Source organism: Schistocerca nitens, chromosome 2 (assembly GCF_023898315.1).
Source record: "Schistocerca nitens isolate TAMUIC-IGC-003100 chromosome 2, iqSchNite1.1, whole genome shotgun sequence".
NCBI classification, from domain to species: Eukaryota; Metazoa; Arthropoda; class Insecta; order Orthoptera; family Acrididae; genus Schistocerca; species Schistocerca nitens.
The window spans coordinates 723,391,874-723,408,008 of NC_064615.1; the positions used below are offsets into that span (position 1 = coordinate 723,391,874).

The window sequence follows — 16,135 nt, forward strand, 5'->3', positions numbered from 1 at the left end:
CAGAGTTGTTGGGTTTGTGGATTTTGGGGAGCATGTAGAAGTCCGTGTGCTGGTTGTCAGTGTTGACGAGTAAAATGGATTCAGGGGAAAGGTTCTGGGAAGGGCCAAGGGCTTTAAGCAGGCATTGGAGGTTGTGTTCTACTAGTGTGGTGAGATCACTGGCAGTTTGCAGGTGGAGGAGTGAGTTAGTTGGCACAGGCCTTCTGCCAGGTAGTCACTATGATTCATAACAACACTGGTGGAACCTTTGTCTGCAGATATAGGACAATTAGGTCAGGGTTTGTTTTGAGGTTGTGTGTGGCTATTCTTTCTTCTACTGAGAGGTTGGCGTTCTGATGAACGGACCTGGGGAAGGATGGTGAAGATAAGTTGGAGGTGACCAGCAGTTGGTTAGGTGGCAGGATCGCAGTTAGATGGGGTATAAACTGGAAGAGGCAGGGTTCAACCATGGAATTAGGGTGGTTTCACTCAGGAGGGCTGGGGTGGTAGTGTAAAAGAAGTACTTCCATTGCAAGGATCAGGAGAAGAACAGTAGATCTTTGACAAGTCCAGCATGGTAAAATTTGGGTGTAGGGCTAAGGGCGAGGTCTTTGGATAGGAGAAAGCTCTGTAGAGTTGAAGGTTTTGGCAGAAAGGTTAACAACAATGTTACAGGAATGTTTTGGCTCTGGATTTGGTGGAGAGTTGGCAGGGAGTTTTGGGTGATGTGGCAAGTTGAAAGGTCAGCTAGGCAGCATTCAACTGCTATGAGGAGTGAATGAGGAGGAACACTGTGTACAATAGGGGGTTGGATAGTGGTGCCCAAGCAGCAGTAGGATTTCAGCAAGTTGGATAACTTATTGAGGTAGTGTCTGGAATGCTCCTCCCAGGTGCTGGAGAGCAAGGGATTCAATTTCAGAGATTTGATGTACTGAGTAGGGATTGCTGATCAGTAGTACCTTGCGGAGGGAGCAGAAATGGTTCTGGAATGCCTGTGCCATGGAGATTTGTTTTTGCAGTAAAAGGTTTGTGAGGGCCTGGGGTTGGCGGAATCTGAAAAGGTGTAGGTCACTGTGAAAGGAAGGGTGAGATGCACAGAAAGGAATGTTTACAGTTAAGCCATTTGGAGGGATTCGATGGTTTAGGCAGCATTTGTGGCTGGGTTTTAGACAGGGAAAGGGATACTTTTCTGAACTGTTACACAAAGATGGAGCAGGAGCCCATTGTGGCAGGAATGGTGTAAAGGAAATGGGAATAACTAATAATGCAGAAATGGGCAAAATAGGTGTTAATGGTTGTGAGAGGGGCTGGATACGTGAAAAGACACCCAGAAACATGCACAGATATGCATAAATACATGAAGCCGCATAAAAATATGCACAAATATGTTAAAAACTTACAGAAATGTGTGTGAAAAGGGATGATGATTGTGTGTGTGTGTTTTGTGCATTGGAATAAGCGGAGAGGGAGGGAGGGAGGGAGGGGGAATGGGTTCAGCCGAGGATCAAAAGTTTGTGTGGCATGGGAAGGTGTAAAAAACACACAAATGCTTGAGTAGGTCAATATGAGGGAAGAATTGGGATCAATAGGAATGAATGTAATTTAACTATCAAAGGAAAGAACCTGGGGCATTAAAAGTTGCATCAACAATCTGCACAGTCATGAAGTATCTGTTGTGAACAGACGATCGTTGAAACAGTGTGGCTTGGGAATAGATGCAGTTTGGAAGGTAGTCAATAAACACAGGAAAGAAGAGAGATAATGGACACTGTGTGGAGTAATGCTATACAGAAGAGTAACAAAGGAAAACATCACCTGGTTCCCTGTGGCACAACATGCAGCTGAACATAACACATTTTATTTCAGCAGCTGTTTCGCTATCCAAGCCATCTGGATCCTTCCACCATCAGCTCTTCTGAACTGTGCAGATACAGTAAGATACTGTCCCCACACAAGTTTCCACCCCCTCTGTCCTATCATCTCCTCCCCATGCTCATCACCTACCCTGTTTATTTGCAGCCCTCTGCCAACACATCCGTCCCTCCTTCCCCACTCCTTTCATTATTTGCTCCTTTTTTTCCCACCTCCCTGCCCCACAACCTCCTGACACTGTGCCTATTGGCAGTCTAGTACCGGCACACTCCACCAGACAATGTTTGTCTCTCTCCCTATCCATCATCACTACTATCCTTTCCCCCGTCTCACCCCCCTCCAGATTGCTACTTGCATCCCACATGATGTTGCTTTCCAGCCCGAGATTCTAGAGCTGGTGGTCGTATGTGTGTTAGTTGTGTGTACACAGCTGTATACAGCAAAGTATACAGGGAAGATTTGTATAAAACAAGCTCCTAATGTAGTTACTGTCCACAGTTAGTAATACTACTGAAGTAAGTATGGTCATCACCATAAAATGTAATTTGTCCTTCTACGGCAATGTGTTACTGCTTATCCAATCAAATAAGAAAGGACAAATCTTAGGGGCTACAACTATCATAAGATACTATTGATAGATATTCATCAATATGGACACACTGAATATACTAAATTCATAGTGTTTACAATTTCAACTGCACTATTAATTCTACTCATAGCTACATAAAAATTAATAGGGATTATGTGAATAAACAACTACTGTAGCTGTTTCAAGTACATAAGCAAAAAAATTCGGTTTTATTACATTAAGATCGCAACAAACAGTCTGGCTGTTATCACACAACACTGTCACTCTGAAATTAAAAGAGAATTTAAGGTAATTATATTTTCATCAATGTTGGAAGTAAACTGTATCTACAATTCAATATATGCAACAAAGAAATCCTCAACAATCTTGTAAGGTTCTGGAATGTATTCTGTTTGTTTCATTAGATGCTGTAAACCAGCAATGAACATTTGCTTTGCTACATCAACAGTATGTACATTCCTGTCATTCTGCCATAGCCCTACACAATCTGAAGCACACTCCTGATATTTATACAAAACTTTCATAGTATGCATGGACTGCAGACTTGTTTCTGCTACAATAGTCACAGTACTATTAGTAACTGATTCACTTACAGCAGAATATTTTCCATTCAAATTACAATGTACATTAAGGAATTTGTCTAATGCCCACAGGAGAATATAGTGTGTATTACTATCTGACACAACACACTCAATTAAAACTTTACCAGCAGAGGCAGGCATGCCTTCAAGAGATTCTTTCATTACATTAAGAAAGTCTTCTAGGGGTTGTGATGTTGTTGTCATGGCACCAAATGACACAGTGCAACTCCAGAGTTTTGCAAAATCTTTGTTGAGAGTACCTATCCAAGACAGACAACGATCACATTTAATTACACTTGCACTACTGACTTTAAGTAAATGTGGCTTAATTAAGAAATAATAAGAACCATACAAGCAGTCACACGATTTACACGAGGATGCGGACTGGAGATTATTCTGCTGACCATGAGCATGACAAAAATAATCTTCAAATTCCAAGAAACCACTAGGTAATGGCAGAAATCTTTGGAAAGTTACAGATGACACTGATACCATATTAGAGCAACACTTGCAATGAATATCATAAGACTTTCCTTTCTGCAACATTGGAGTGAAAACAAACTCATTATTTTTGCAATGTAAATTTACAAGTGGTAGCACTTCTGAAGCAAATGAACCTGAAACAGCATTGTTTGGTACAGTTAGCAGTCTAAAGCAAATATAATTGCTATGCATATTTAAATTTGACAGACTGCAAGGAATAAGAGAACATGTGGTTACTTTTATTTTTTGTGAAACTGTAGTTTTATCAGCAATCTTTGTCAATAATATTAGTGATGCCTTCACACAAACTTGGAAAATATCACTCTTCTGAATTTTTTCTTTTAGTAAAATATATACATTACAAGCTCTCAAATGCTCCCTCACCTCAACAATAACGCACCTTGTTAACATTTCCACACACACACACAAACAAACAAAAAGGGAGTGAGTGATTGAGTCACTCAGCAGTTCTCTTTAACAGGTTCTTCTCTTCATACTTCTGAAACAGGCTGTCACTTTCTTTTATGGCAAATGGTATTGTGGCCTTCTGATAGTAGTCTGACATCAATTCTATATTACTCACAACTTCACCCAGAAGATGGGATTTCTCAGCATATATACCTGAAAAGTAAAGAAAAGTATATACGGAAAGCCAGATTTTGATATTAATTCTTAGAAAACTGTAACACAAATTATGGATGAAAAATAACAGAAATAATTCAATTTTTCCTGTATTTTCCAACCACAGAAATAAAATAATTTACAGATGAGGCTTCTAAAGATAAGTTTGAGCTTACAACTGCTGCTGAGCACATACTTTATAATGTTCAAACAGTAAATCATTTCTACATGACATGCTGTAAGCAAAGATTTCTCTGAAGCTGTTCACTTCCAGAAAAACTGATTTCTTCCTCCTCTCTTTTTTCTCATCATCATCATCATCATCATCATCATCATCATCATCATCATCATTATGCTCACTGAGTTTCAGCAATGACATGTCTTAATTTGTGCTCAACCATTCTTTCTTTCTGATTAATAAAATTACTTCTTACACATTGTTTCTTGTTTATACATTGTAGGACATATTCTTCACTTATTCCATCTATCTTCAACAATCTTATGTAACACCACATTTCAGAGGCCTTTAATGATTTCACTTCTGTGAAATCACTCCCTTTCTGCACCACGACAGAACTATGTTTCAAACTGATAATTTCATTATCCTTTTTTTGTCTCAATAATGGCACTTTTTGAAAGTTCAGAGACACTTCTATTCATTGAAAGCCCTTCTGTCTTGATGAATCCTTGCTGCTACGCTACCATTATTGTATCTCCTTTCTTCATTTATTCTACTTACAAGATAGAAAAAATATGTGCAGACCATTAAAGATTCTTTGCCAATATATTTTGTGCAACTGGTGTGTGCACAGCTTATTAACACACTTTACAGGGGAATAAAAACAACAGAGCACAAAAGAATTACTCGAAGGGGGCAGAAATCTGTAGATGTGATATACATGCACAGACACACAGATGATTATAATTTCAGAAAAAATGGACAATTTATTAATGACAAAAAACTTCACAAATTGAGCAGAAAGTCAGTAATAAGTTGGTTCACCTCTGGACCTTGTGCAAGCAGTTACTTGGCTTGGCACTGATTGACAGAGTTGTCGGATGTCCTCCTGAGGGATATCTTGACAAATTCTGTCCAACAGTCCTGTTAGAACATCAAAATTCCAAGCTAACTGGACAGCCCCACCTAATGCTCTTAAGTGTTCTCAACTGGGGAGAGATTTGCAACATTGCTGGCCAAGACAGGGTTTGGCAAGTGTGAAGACAATCAGCAGAAATTCTCTGTGTGTGTGGTTGGACATTATCTTGCTGAAATGTAAGCCCTGGATGGCTTGCTTTGGAGGGCAACAAAGTGGCTGAAGTACCGCTATGTTGCAAGAGTGCTGTGGATGACAACCGAATGGGTGCTGCTATGAAAAGAAATGGCACCCCAGACTCCTGTTTGTCAGGCCATATGGCAGGTCACACACAGGATGGTCTCCCACCACTGCCTGGGGCATCTCTAGGCACTTCTTCATTGGTCATTGGGCTCACTTCAAAGAGGGCCTCATCACTGAAGACAATTCTACTTTTTTTTAAAAAAAATCTTATGGGACTTAACTGCTAAGGTCATCAGTCCCTAAGCTTACACACTACTTAACCTTAATTACCCTAAGGACAAACACACACATCCATGCCCGAGGGAGGACTCGAACCTCCGCCAGGACCAGCCGCACAGTTAAATGACAGCAGCACCTTAGACTGCTCGGCTAATCCCGCACGGCACAATTCTAATCCAGTCAATGAGATTCCAAGGCCCACAAGTTAAAGTACACTTACACGCTGCATTTTAGATAGTGACAGCCAATCTAGCTTCAACAGCACAACTGGAAATTGTTGTGAATCACCCACTTACAGCCCATGTCTAAGTCTTCATTCAGTATGTCACATTCTCGCCATCTGTTCCACTCAATATTGAAAAGCGCATGCAACAATGCTCATTTTACAGATTTCGATTTGAGAGTTTTCTTACATTTTTGAGACATTGGTCAGTACCTGAAGAGTTCGAAAGGCAACACATTAATAATTTACATCTGGCCACTCCAGCAGAAGGATACTATGATCTTCCCACTGAGCTACTAACTGGAGCCGATCACTACTGCAAAATTGTTAAGGACACTGCGCTGATATGTGTGGCCCCATCATTGGCTTTATTGCCTTCAAAATTCAGATGGATTCCTAGCAGACGCTTCCCAAGGATTTTTGTAAATCAAGCTGTCATGAACCTCGTCAATCTGCTGTTCACAGAAGCACTTGACAACATTTTGAAGCTTTTGGGACTTATAAACAACAGAAATATGCGACGATCAGTATCAATCAATGAGTGCGAGGGACTCAGTGCTTCTTGAGGAATTTCTCACTTTCTATTCTACTGAGATCAGTGAAGACTAGCCTGCCTTCACATAAATCAGCAGCCATTCTTTCATTACATTCAAAGAAAATACATAAAACTAGTTCTATCACAAAACCTTTTGTCTCATCGAATAGCCAATAGAGAGAGAGAGAGAGAGAGAGAGAGAAGCGCAAGTAGTGCATCTTTGAATGAGAAGGGCTTTCTCTCAATGACATTTTGGAAACAGTGACTGACCTCCTTCCTGAAGGAACTGCAGCACTCTTACGTTTTCGAATGCAACATTTTGCTGTCATAGCAGATACTACCCAGGCCTTTTTTGCAATTAGTTCTGCATCTAGATGACAGAGAAATGACGAGATTTCTTTGGTATAGTGGCCATAATCGCAGAGAATATGAAGCAAAATATAAGCCCTTCCAAGCCTATACACATTTAGGTACCAAGATGCATCACAAACTTTAAAGAGGGAAGCACTTGCACCCTTGTTTTTTGTGATGCCTCAGAGCGAACATACGGTGTGGTCTTTTACGTCAGGTGTACTGTAAATAATGGGTGTGTAGCCGACTAGCAGGAGGGAAGAAGATTATGTTGCCGCAACTGGAACTGTCGGTAGCATTTATGGGAACATGACATCTTTGTTACTATTGCAGAAGTCAACCATCTCAGACATAAGTAAAGCAACTCTTTGGACTTACTCCATGGCGAAACTTGCTTGGTTAACGGGTAACCGCTATAATTGAAACTCGTGCATTACCTCCACATCTCAGTGGAGCCATTTTCCAGGCAGAGAGAATCCTGTGGATGATCTGTTAATAGAAAGAATGCCTCATACCTTAAACACAATGGACAGATGGGGGTACGGTCCATCTTGGCTTTCGCAACAGCCCTGCCTCACTGGCCAAATGAGTATCTCGAACCTATTGATTTGCCAGAAACCAATGAAATCCACTTATCCGGATGAAAACCATCAGGTCACAGTGCTTTTAATACAACATACTAACATTCATTTACATTATCTTGAAGTCAGAACTGTGTTTTCAAAGCTTAGTCCCTCCTCCTAAATACTATATGCCCATTGCATGATAAAGAAGGTTATTCGTTGCTGCCTTCCATCAAAAATAGCATGCGACGTTGACAGTCCAGAAACAGGAGCTCCCAGCTGACTTGGTAACACTGCAGAGACCCTTCCAAATGACTAGTATTGATTTTGCATGGCCACTGCATGCTAAAGTAGGAAATATTGCAACTGAATGCTATATTGTACTGTTTACCTGTGCTGTGACTAGAACCGTTTATCTAGATCTAGTCAACAACACATCAACAAGTAAATGTCATTGGCACTACGAAGATTTATTGGTAGATATGGCATTATCTACAGTGACAAGGCTCAAACATTCCACACAGCCAACAAAGAAATAACAGAATGGTGATAAAATCCACCAATATCATCCTCAATAAGGCTTAAATTGTAAGCTTATAGCTCCATGTGCAGCTTGAGGGAGGATTCTGGGAGAGAGTGGTAGGCTCAACCAAAAGACGTCTCCAAAAAGCAATCGGGTGCTCCAGTATGGGCAAAGAAGGGCTACAGACTGTGCTCTTTAATATCTAAGCTGCAATGAACTCAAGGCCCACCTCTCAAATTGCAAATTGACAATGAAGTACTTACTCCAACATCCTTTCTCATGGAGGAGAGACGTAATGACAATGCCAACAAGACCAGAGCTATCTATCTTAAAAGACAAACTGCCCGTTGGCTTCTGCCTCGAACTCTTCGGCCAATGTTCGTCTGATCATTTTTCTGACGTTTCGCTTGCACGAATGGCTGGCACTGTCACTGTTTCACCCTCCATTGCTGGTGGAGGACTGGTGCTGAGCTCGCAGCCGCAAACTATATGTACCTGGTGCACCAACATACAAGGGCAGTTCTCTTTCTACCTGCGACAGTCATTCACTGCAGCACAGGAAGCCAGGATCTGTTTACCTTGTCGCTTTCTTCTTGATGCTATTCTCATGTTTATGTATTTCTATAGCTTCTCTGAATAAGTGGGTGTGATAGTTCTTCCCCACAGCCAGAACACCCGTGTCGGCAAATTTTACTACATGGTCAGTCTCATAGAGCGCGTGCTCTGCCACAGCAGATTTCTCCACCTGCCCCAACGTGCAATGTCACTTATGTTCTGTGATCCTGGTGTTGATGGAGCGTCCAGTCATTCCAACAAACTTTTCCGCATGTGCATAGTATGCAGTATATTCCCGACATTGCAAGTGGGTCTCTTTTCTCTTTTGCTGATCTGAGACACACTGACCTCCTTCGTCGATTTGTAAATAGTCTTTATGCCATGTTTGCGCAATATACGTCTGATTCTGTCCATCACTCTGGGAATGTATGGCAGAAAGTCTGTACCTGACATTTCTTTTTCTGATTTGTCACTTTGCCCAGTGTTTGGCTCGGTTTTACTTCTAATATAACTTGTGGAGTACCCACTGCTCCTCAGAACAATTTCCAAGTGTTGTATTTTGCACCTGAGGTGCTGTGGCTCACATATTCATCTTGCTCACGTTATGAGCGTATTAATCATGCCTCTTTTCTTGCTCAGGTGGTGATATGATAGTATGTGCAGGTATTGGTCCTTGTGTGTCAGCTTTTGATACATGCTGCGTCCCAGGTTTTCACTGTCCTTTGTGACTAGCACATCTAGAAATGATAGTTTTTTTTTGTCCTTTATCTATTTCCAGGTAAATTTTAGGTTGGCATGGAAGCTGTTCAAGGGTGTTAGGAAATCACCGAGCTGTTCAATGTAGCTCCACACAACAAAGCTATCATTGACGTATCTGTACCACACCTTAGGTTTACAATGTGCCAAGTCCAGTGCTTGTGCTTCGATATGTTCCATGAAGAAGTTGGCCACCACTGGACTAGGAGGACTACCCATGGTGATGTCTTCCAGCTGTTTGTAGAAATTGCCATTTCACATGAAATAGTTCGTGGTGAGACATGCATGAAAGAGCTTTGTGATGTCTTGTGGGAAAATGGAAATGGTGTGCTCTGAGACACGCTGAGCGGCACTTTCATAAACAATGAAACATCAGAGCTGACCAGGAAGTCATTTGGTGCAAATTTTAGTTTTTCAACTACTCAATGAAATGTCTTCATTTCTTTATGTATGTGTCTGTCTTCCCCACATGTGGCTGGAGCAGAGAGGCCAAGTGTTTCATCAGTTTACATGTTGGTGAACCAAGGAGTGCTGACAATTGGTCTTAGTGGATTATTATTCTTATGGATCTTAGGTAACTCATAAAGCCGAGGTGGTAGGGCTCCTGTGTTGCGCAGGTTCCTCTGTATGCCCTCTGGCAGAGATGACACCTTGATTAACTGATTCGTATTCCGTGTGATAAGCTGTGTTGGATCTGCGCTTACTTTTTGGTACATTGTCGGATCTAATAGGTCCCAGATCTTCCAATAATCTTCGGTCTTCATTACGATGGTTGTATCGGCAGGCAGTACCAAAACACACTTGCCGACATTAACATTTTTAATAGCTTGTACCTCTTCTTTCTTCAGGCTGCAAGCTGGTGGGTTTGCTCAGCGCAGTACCCTGGCTGTTTTTGTGCGTATTTCCTCTGCTCTTTCACAAGGAAGGGTCAAAATGGCTGCTTCGGTATTAGCAATAATGTCCTCCATAGGTACAGTTATCAGGATGATAGAGAAATTATCTCCATTCTGAAGGAAAGACACTTCCTCTTTGGTCAATTGCTGTTCAGTGAGGTTGGCCACTGTGCGTGACATGTCAAGAATCACCTTGTCAGTCTGCTTCCAGAATCTTGCAAACTTTTTCTTCTGTCGCTCAGTGCAGCCCACGAGTTCGTTCTGCATGTTCTTGTGGGTGATGCTGTCGATCTTGTCCGTCGTCTTGATGGTTTCTGCTACTTGGTTGATGGAAAAGGTCCAAAAGTTCCTCACCTGTCTATGCCAAGTCTCTCCGTGTTGTATGAATTCAATCATGAAGAAAAGGTCGTTCCATTCTGTCATGGATACAATGTGCTTGGGCAGTGGCCAAGAGGCACTTACATCTCATCTGCAGCCCAGCACTGCAACAGAAAGGCGAGAAAGGACATCAATCATGCTTTCTTCTTCCGTCGGTCACTGTGCACATCTCCTCCCCACTGAGGCGTAATACAAAACTGTTAAGGCTTTGCAGAATACACCGCATACCATGCACATGTGGAAAAGTTTATGTTGGAATGACTGGTCGATCCACGAACACCAGGAACACAGAACATAAGCGACATTGCAGGTTGGGGCAAGTAGAGAAATGGGCTGCAGATGAGCACACGCTGTGCGAGACCGACCACATAGTAAAATTCGTGAATACAGAAGTTCTGGCTATAGAGAACTATCACACCTGCTTGTTCAGAGAAGCTATAGAAATACACAAACACGAGAATAGCTTCAACAGGAAAGAAGAAAGCCTCAAGGTAAACAGATCCTGGCTTCCTGTGGTGCAGCGAATGACTGTAGCAGGCAGAAAGAGAACCACACTGGAAATGACCATGGAGAAGCCCTTTGACATCGGCGCACCAGGTACATATATTTTGTGGCCGTGAGCTCAGCTCCAGTCCATCACCAGCAATGAAGGGTGAAACTAAAAATGTCAGCCATTTGTGCAGACAAAATGTCAGAAAAATCATCTAACGTCAGCCGAAGAATACGAGGCAGGAGTCAACAGGCAATTTGTTAACAAGTGGCCATGAAAACCTTAACAATTTTGTATCTTAAAAGACTTGACAAGATATTTCAGACCCCATCAGAAAACAGCAAAAGATTTCTGGAAGCATTTGACTAAGGATTATCTCATGCTCTTCAGCAAGTATCACAAAATCAAATGCCCAAATGTAGGATCCGGGTTGGTGACATCGTCCTCCTGCAAGAATTAGTTCTCCCCCTCAGCACGTATGGAAAAAGGCAAGAGTGCAGGAGTTGAAAGAAGGCAGAGATGGAGTTCCATGCATAGGCATCCTTGTAACTGTCAATGGGAGACACTTCACCAAACCCGTCCACACTGGTCCTACCTCGTGCCTTCTTTGCCAATGATAGATGTTATACAACTTCTATGAAACATACATTTTGTGCAAATAAAGTAGTACATTACCTAATTGTTCCCACAAAGCTACTGACCGTCCATTCTAACAGACTTTCCAATACACCGAGTGTGAGCAACACACTGCTAACTGATTGGACTGCACAATCTTCACCAGATTTCAAGACAGGAATAATTACTGTCCATCTACAAATGGAGGTAGTATTAGTAATTTGTATGGGTCCTTCAGTGGCTCGGATGAATCCTATTCAATCTGTGACCACTTCCCACTGACAAGGGCACATTCCCAGGTGTAAATTAACCAATCTTGATGAAATGTGGTAGGTATGTAGATGGGTCAAAAAATGCAATATGGTTTTTTTCATTTGTATCCAATTTCACGAAGCCATGACACACAAAAATGTGTTTCATATAAAAGTTGAAATGCAATAAGTGTTCTTGAAAACCATATAATTGCTGGTCACTAATATATAATCAAATTTCTTTGTCAAAAATTCCCAAGGCAACTGAAACAAGCTTGACACAAATTGGGATATTTAGAGGATCATCCGCCCCAATTTGCAAATCCTGCTGAATGTTGTTTTACATTGTGTCGTCCGTCGTGTTCAACCAGTGAAGAACTTTCATACACTTCATGTGCATGGTGTAAAACAACAAAAACAATTTTAACAATGTAGGAAAGAGAGACATTTCAACTTAGCGTAAAGATTCTACATCTACGTGGTTATGCTGCTATTCACAATTAAGTGCCTGGCAGGGGGTTCAATGAACCACCTTCAAGCTGTGTCTTTACAGTTCCACTCTCGAACTGCACACGGGAAAAACGAGCACTTAAATTTTTCTGTGCGAGCCCCAATTTCTATTATTTTAGTGTGATGATGATTTCTCCCTATGTAAGTGGGTGGCAACAGAATGTTCTCGCAATCAGAGGAGAAAACTGGCCATTGAAATTTCATGAGAAGATCCCGTCGCAATGAAAAACGCCTTTGTTTTAATGATTGCCACGCCACGTATCATGTCTGTGGCACTATCTCCCCTATTTCGCGATAATACATACGAGCTGCCCTTCTTTGTACTTACATGGTAAGCTGCAGACAGGCACAATTAAGAGACACTGACACACAAACCTTTTGATGTCAGGCATCATCAGAAAAAGAGGGATAAAAAAAAAAAAACAACACACACAAAGACAGCACGCTGTCCCCACATGTGCAGGAGTTTATAATGTATTAAAGTGTGCCGCCTTTCCCCACTAATTTAGAGATGAGACATGACAGTTCACAAAATTTCACCACACGTGTAACACAGGTATTGGCATCTGCGAGGATGATGATTAGATCTCCAGTGAGACTGAGGGCTGCCCTAATATCAGTATATAGGGCACAAGTAGCCACAATACGCTGAACTGAAAGTGGCATGTCACAAACTTCACAGAGTGGTGGATCCCCCCCACATGAGGAGGAAGCCATGTGTTAAAGGGCTACACCCAATGCACAGTCTAGTAAGCAGTACCTCCTTCCAGCAGCGTGGCTGATATGAAGTCCACCGAGCCTTTGTGGTCAATTTAAGCGACCGCAGTTTGTTGTCCATCACCTTCAACCATTCAGTCTCCCACTGAAGCACGATGCATCTGTCAGAAAATAAGATGGTAGCACGCAATGGGATGGGACACTGATGGACAGCACTATCCCAACATGATTCCTTGGTGGCTTTGTTGGCTATTTCTTTGTCCTGTATCCCTATGTGGCGGGCCAGGTACCCAGCAAAAGATCACTTTCTTGCCACAGTGTTGGAGCCACTGCAAGGAGTCATGGATGAGCTGAATCAGCGGGTCTACTGGATACATTTGGTGAAGTGCTTGCAGTGCACTAAGAGACTCGGAACAGACAAGAAACCTTATACAGTCATGCCTGTGAACCCTCTCCGGTGCCATCAGAATGCCATATAACTCCACATCATAATTTGTAAATTGTTCTGGAAGATGCAATTTAAAAACCCTATCAGAGAAAACAGCAGAACAACCTAGAGCATTCTCCTGCTGGGATCCGTCTGTATAAATAATGATAAAACTGTGGTACGTACTTAAAACAGACGAAAACAAAGTTATAAAAACAAAATCTGGAGTACCACTTTTCTTGTACTGTGTAGAGCTGAAAGTCACAGTGGGCCTCTGAAGAGGCCAAGGGGGCAATGCATTCCATCCCTGGCTGTGTATTTTGATGCCTGAGAGATCCAGATCTTTGACATAGTCAATAGCATGTATACCGAAAGGCTGGGTCGCATGGGGCTGATTCCTGAACAGACATTCACAGGTGGGTTGGACCACTGAACTAAATGTCGAGGACTGAGGGGACAATGAGATTTTCAGTGCCTGTTGAGCCAAAAGGATATATTACCAAATCCAGAGTGGTGCTTCACCAGCCTCTGCCCACAGACTCTTAACTGGGCTGGTCCAAAAGGCTCGAGTCGATATCCTAATGCCATCATGGTGGACAGCATCTAACAGCCAGAGGTAGGAAGGACCGGCCGATCCGTAGACCACGCTGCCATAATCTAAGCGTGATCGAACAAATGCCCTATGCAACTGCAGGAGGCGGGATCTGTCGGCTCCCCACGTTTTTCCACAAAGGCATTTCAAAATATTCAATGACTGGAAGCCCCTTGTCCATAGGTCTTTCAAGTGCGGAAGCCAAGTTAATTTTGAGTCAAAAATTAAAACCAAAAAACGCACAGTGTATTGAAAACATAAAACAGTGTGTGAGGCGGTGGGTGGAATGATTTTGTTATATTAAATGTAGCATGTTTTGTAATGTAGATGCGATGCATTTCCCGGTCGATTAATCATATGTGGGGGTGGCCGGTGGAATTAATTGTAGAATAAATGTTCCTATTTTTTATTTATTTAATGCTGTTGTTTGCCGTTCTCAACACTGGCTTTCTAACTACAATATTGGCAACCAGAAAGTGATTAACAAAACGTGAAGCCTGTAATTAGAATTCCTAGTGCCCACTTCAGCTGAGAAATACACTTATAGCTACAGCTTATAGCACTGAGGAATTAGGAGATTGTCTGGGATTCAGAATCAAAAACGATTCTGTCTAAAATGTTCACTAAATTCTGAAAGTCACAGACCAAAAAAAAAAAAAAGAATCCACACAATCCAACTACCAGATCAGTTCAGAGTCTAATGCGCTGATGCAACTATAACTGTCCAAATTAAATGTTTAAGTGAATGCTCGCCATAATTTGATGATAATGTTCATCAAACGCCACGCTAAATAATGGTAGAATGTTTGTCCCGCGGCGGCACATGAAAATACGACATACGCAAACTGAAGATAGATCATTAATGTCATCCCAGAATTAACACTTCACTCGAAAACGATTACATGGTTACGCGTATCCCGAGTAACTTATTACGGCATCCGAGGCTGTTTATAGCAATGATATCGATGCGACGCGACTCCTGGCACAGATGGTGTGCTAATCAGTGTCTGGAGAGAACTGGGGCCTTTCTTCCTCGCGCAGCGTTCTTATATATAAAGCCGCGGTGCGGACGGATAAGGGAACGCCTGATCAAATCGGCTCTCCCGACTAGCCGCTGGGCTAGTAATGCACCACTTTAAGTTATCGAATAAATCATTGCTTCCTTTGCTGATGGCCGATGAAGCTCTCAATTTAAATGTGCAATCAGCACACAGGTAAGTAATCATAATAAAAGTCTGACGTGGCTAAGTCAAATATTTTGGGCGAGAGAATTAATTTAATTACACTGCACGCAGTAGAAGAGCTCTGAACTTGCCCTTTGGAGATACGCTATCACTATAGTTTTATAGTTATTCAATTGAAACTTCTCACATCTTTATGATTATAGCGGATCTCCCTTCTACTTAAATTTAAACATCCTAGCCTTATTTATTCACCTACTTAATCTATCTTGCTTCCATAATTTTTAAGACAAAAACCAGAAAATCATGAATTTCAACTAAAATTTTAATTTGTGAGATCCAGAATACTGTTTCTACTAAATTATTATGAAAAAGGAATCTAAATATAAATTTTTAAGTTTCTAGCTCTTTTCTGTTGCGCCAATGATTTTTACAGAAAAACGTCCAAATTTCGAAAATGGTTACAGTTATTGAACTGACATTCAACACATATTGATTTAGTATTACTCCTGACATGCTAGAATCGTTTCAGGTTATTTACTTGATTTTTAAAGTATTGCGCAACATTTATGACGTCAGAGCTAGTTACAGTGGACTAGGCTGGCACACAATGGAAAGACTGATGAGAATTTTATAAGGCGTGAGTAGGCTCCTTTCCTACAAGTGTCCCCCATTGTAGCAACTGGTTGGTTAAAACTCCGTCAAGCACGGTTAAAATTGACACACGCAGTCTTCTCAGGTGAGAACCGAAAACCAGTTGTCCACGCCCAGGTTTCCAGCCTCCTAATGGTCAGCTGTAGCCGCTTCGTCGTCGATGTAACATCAGAGGAAGAGTAGAAGATTACAAAGTAATCCCAGAAACAAAGAGCATTTGATTGCTGAGGAAATGCCATT

General features: G+C 41.7%; 1 protein-coding gene across 2 annotated transcripts in view; it reads right to left on the reverse strand.

Moving 5' to 3' along the window:
- Positions 1-2,615: 2,615 nt before the first annotated feature.
- The window catches only part of LOC126236907 (m7GpppX diphosphatase), a 35,520-nt gene continuing 22,000 nt past the window's right edge, over positions 2,616-16,135 (reverse strand). The window contains exon 3 of one of the 2 annotated variants that reach the window (XM_049946553.1): positions 2,616-4,125. In XM_049946553.1, coding sequence (XP_049802510.1) covers positions 2,767-3,915 — 1,149 coding nt within the window. In that variant the 5' untranslated portion in view covers positions 3,916-4,125 and the 3' untranslated portion in view covers positions 2,616-2,766. The remainder of the gene's footprint in view (positions 4,126-16,135) is intronic. The other variant, XM_049946555.1, reaches the window with a different exon arrangement.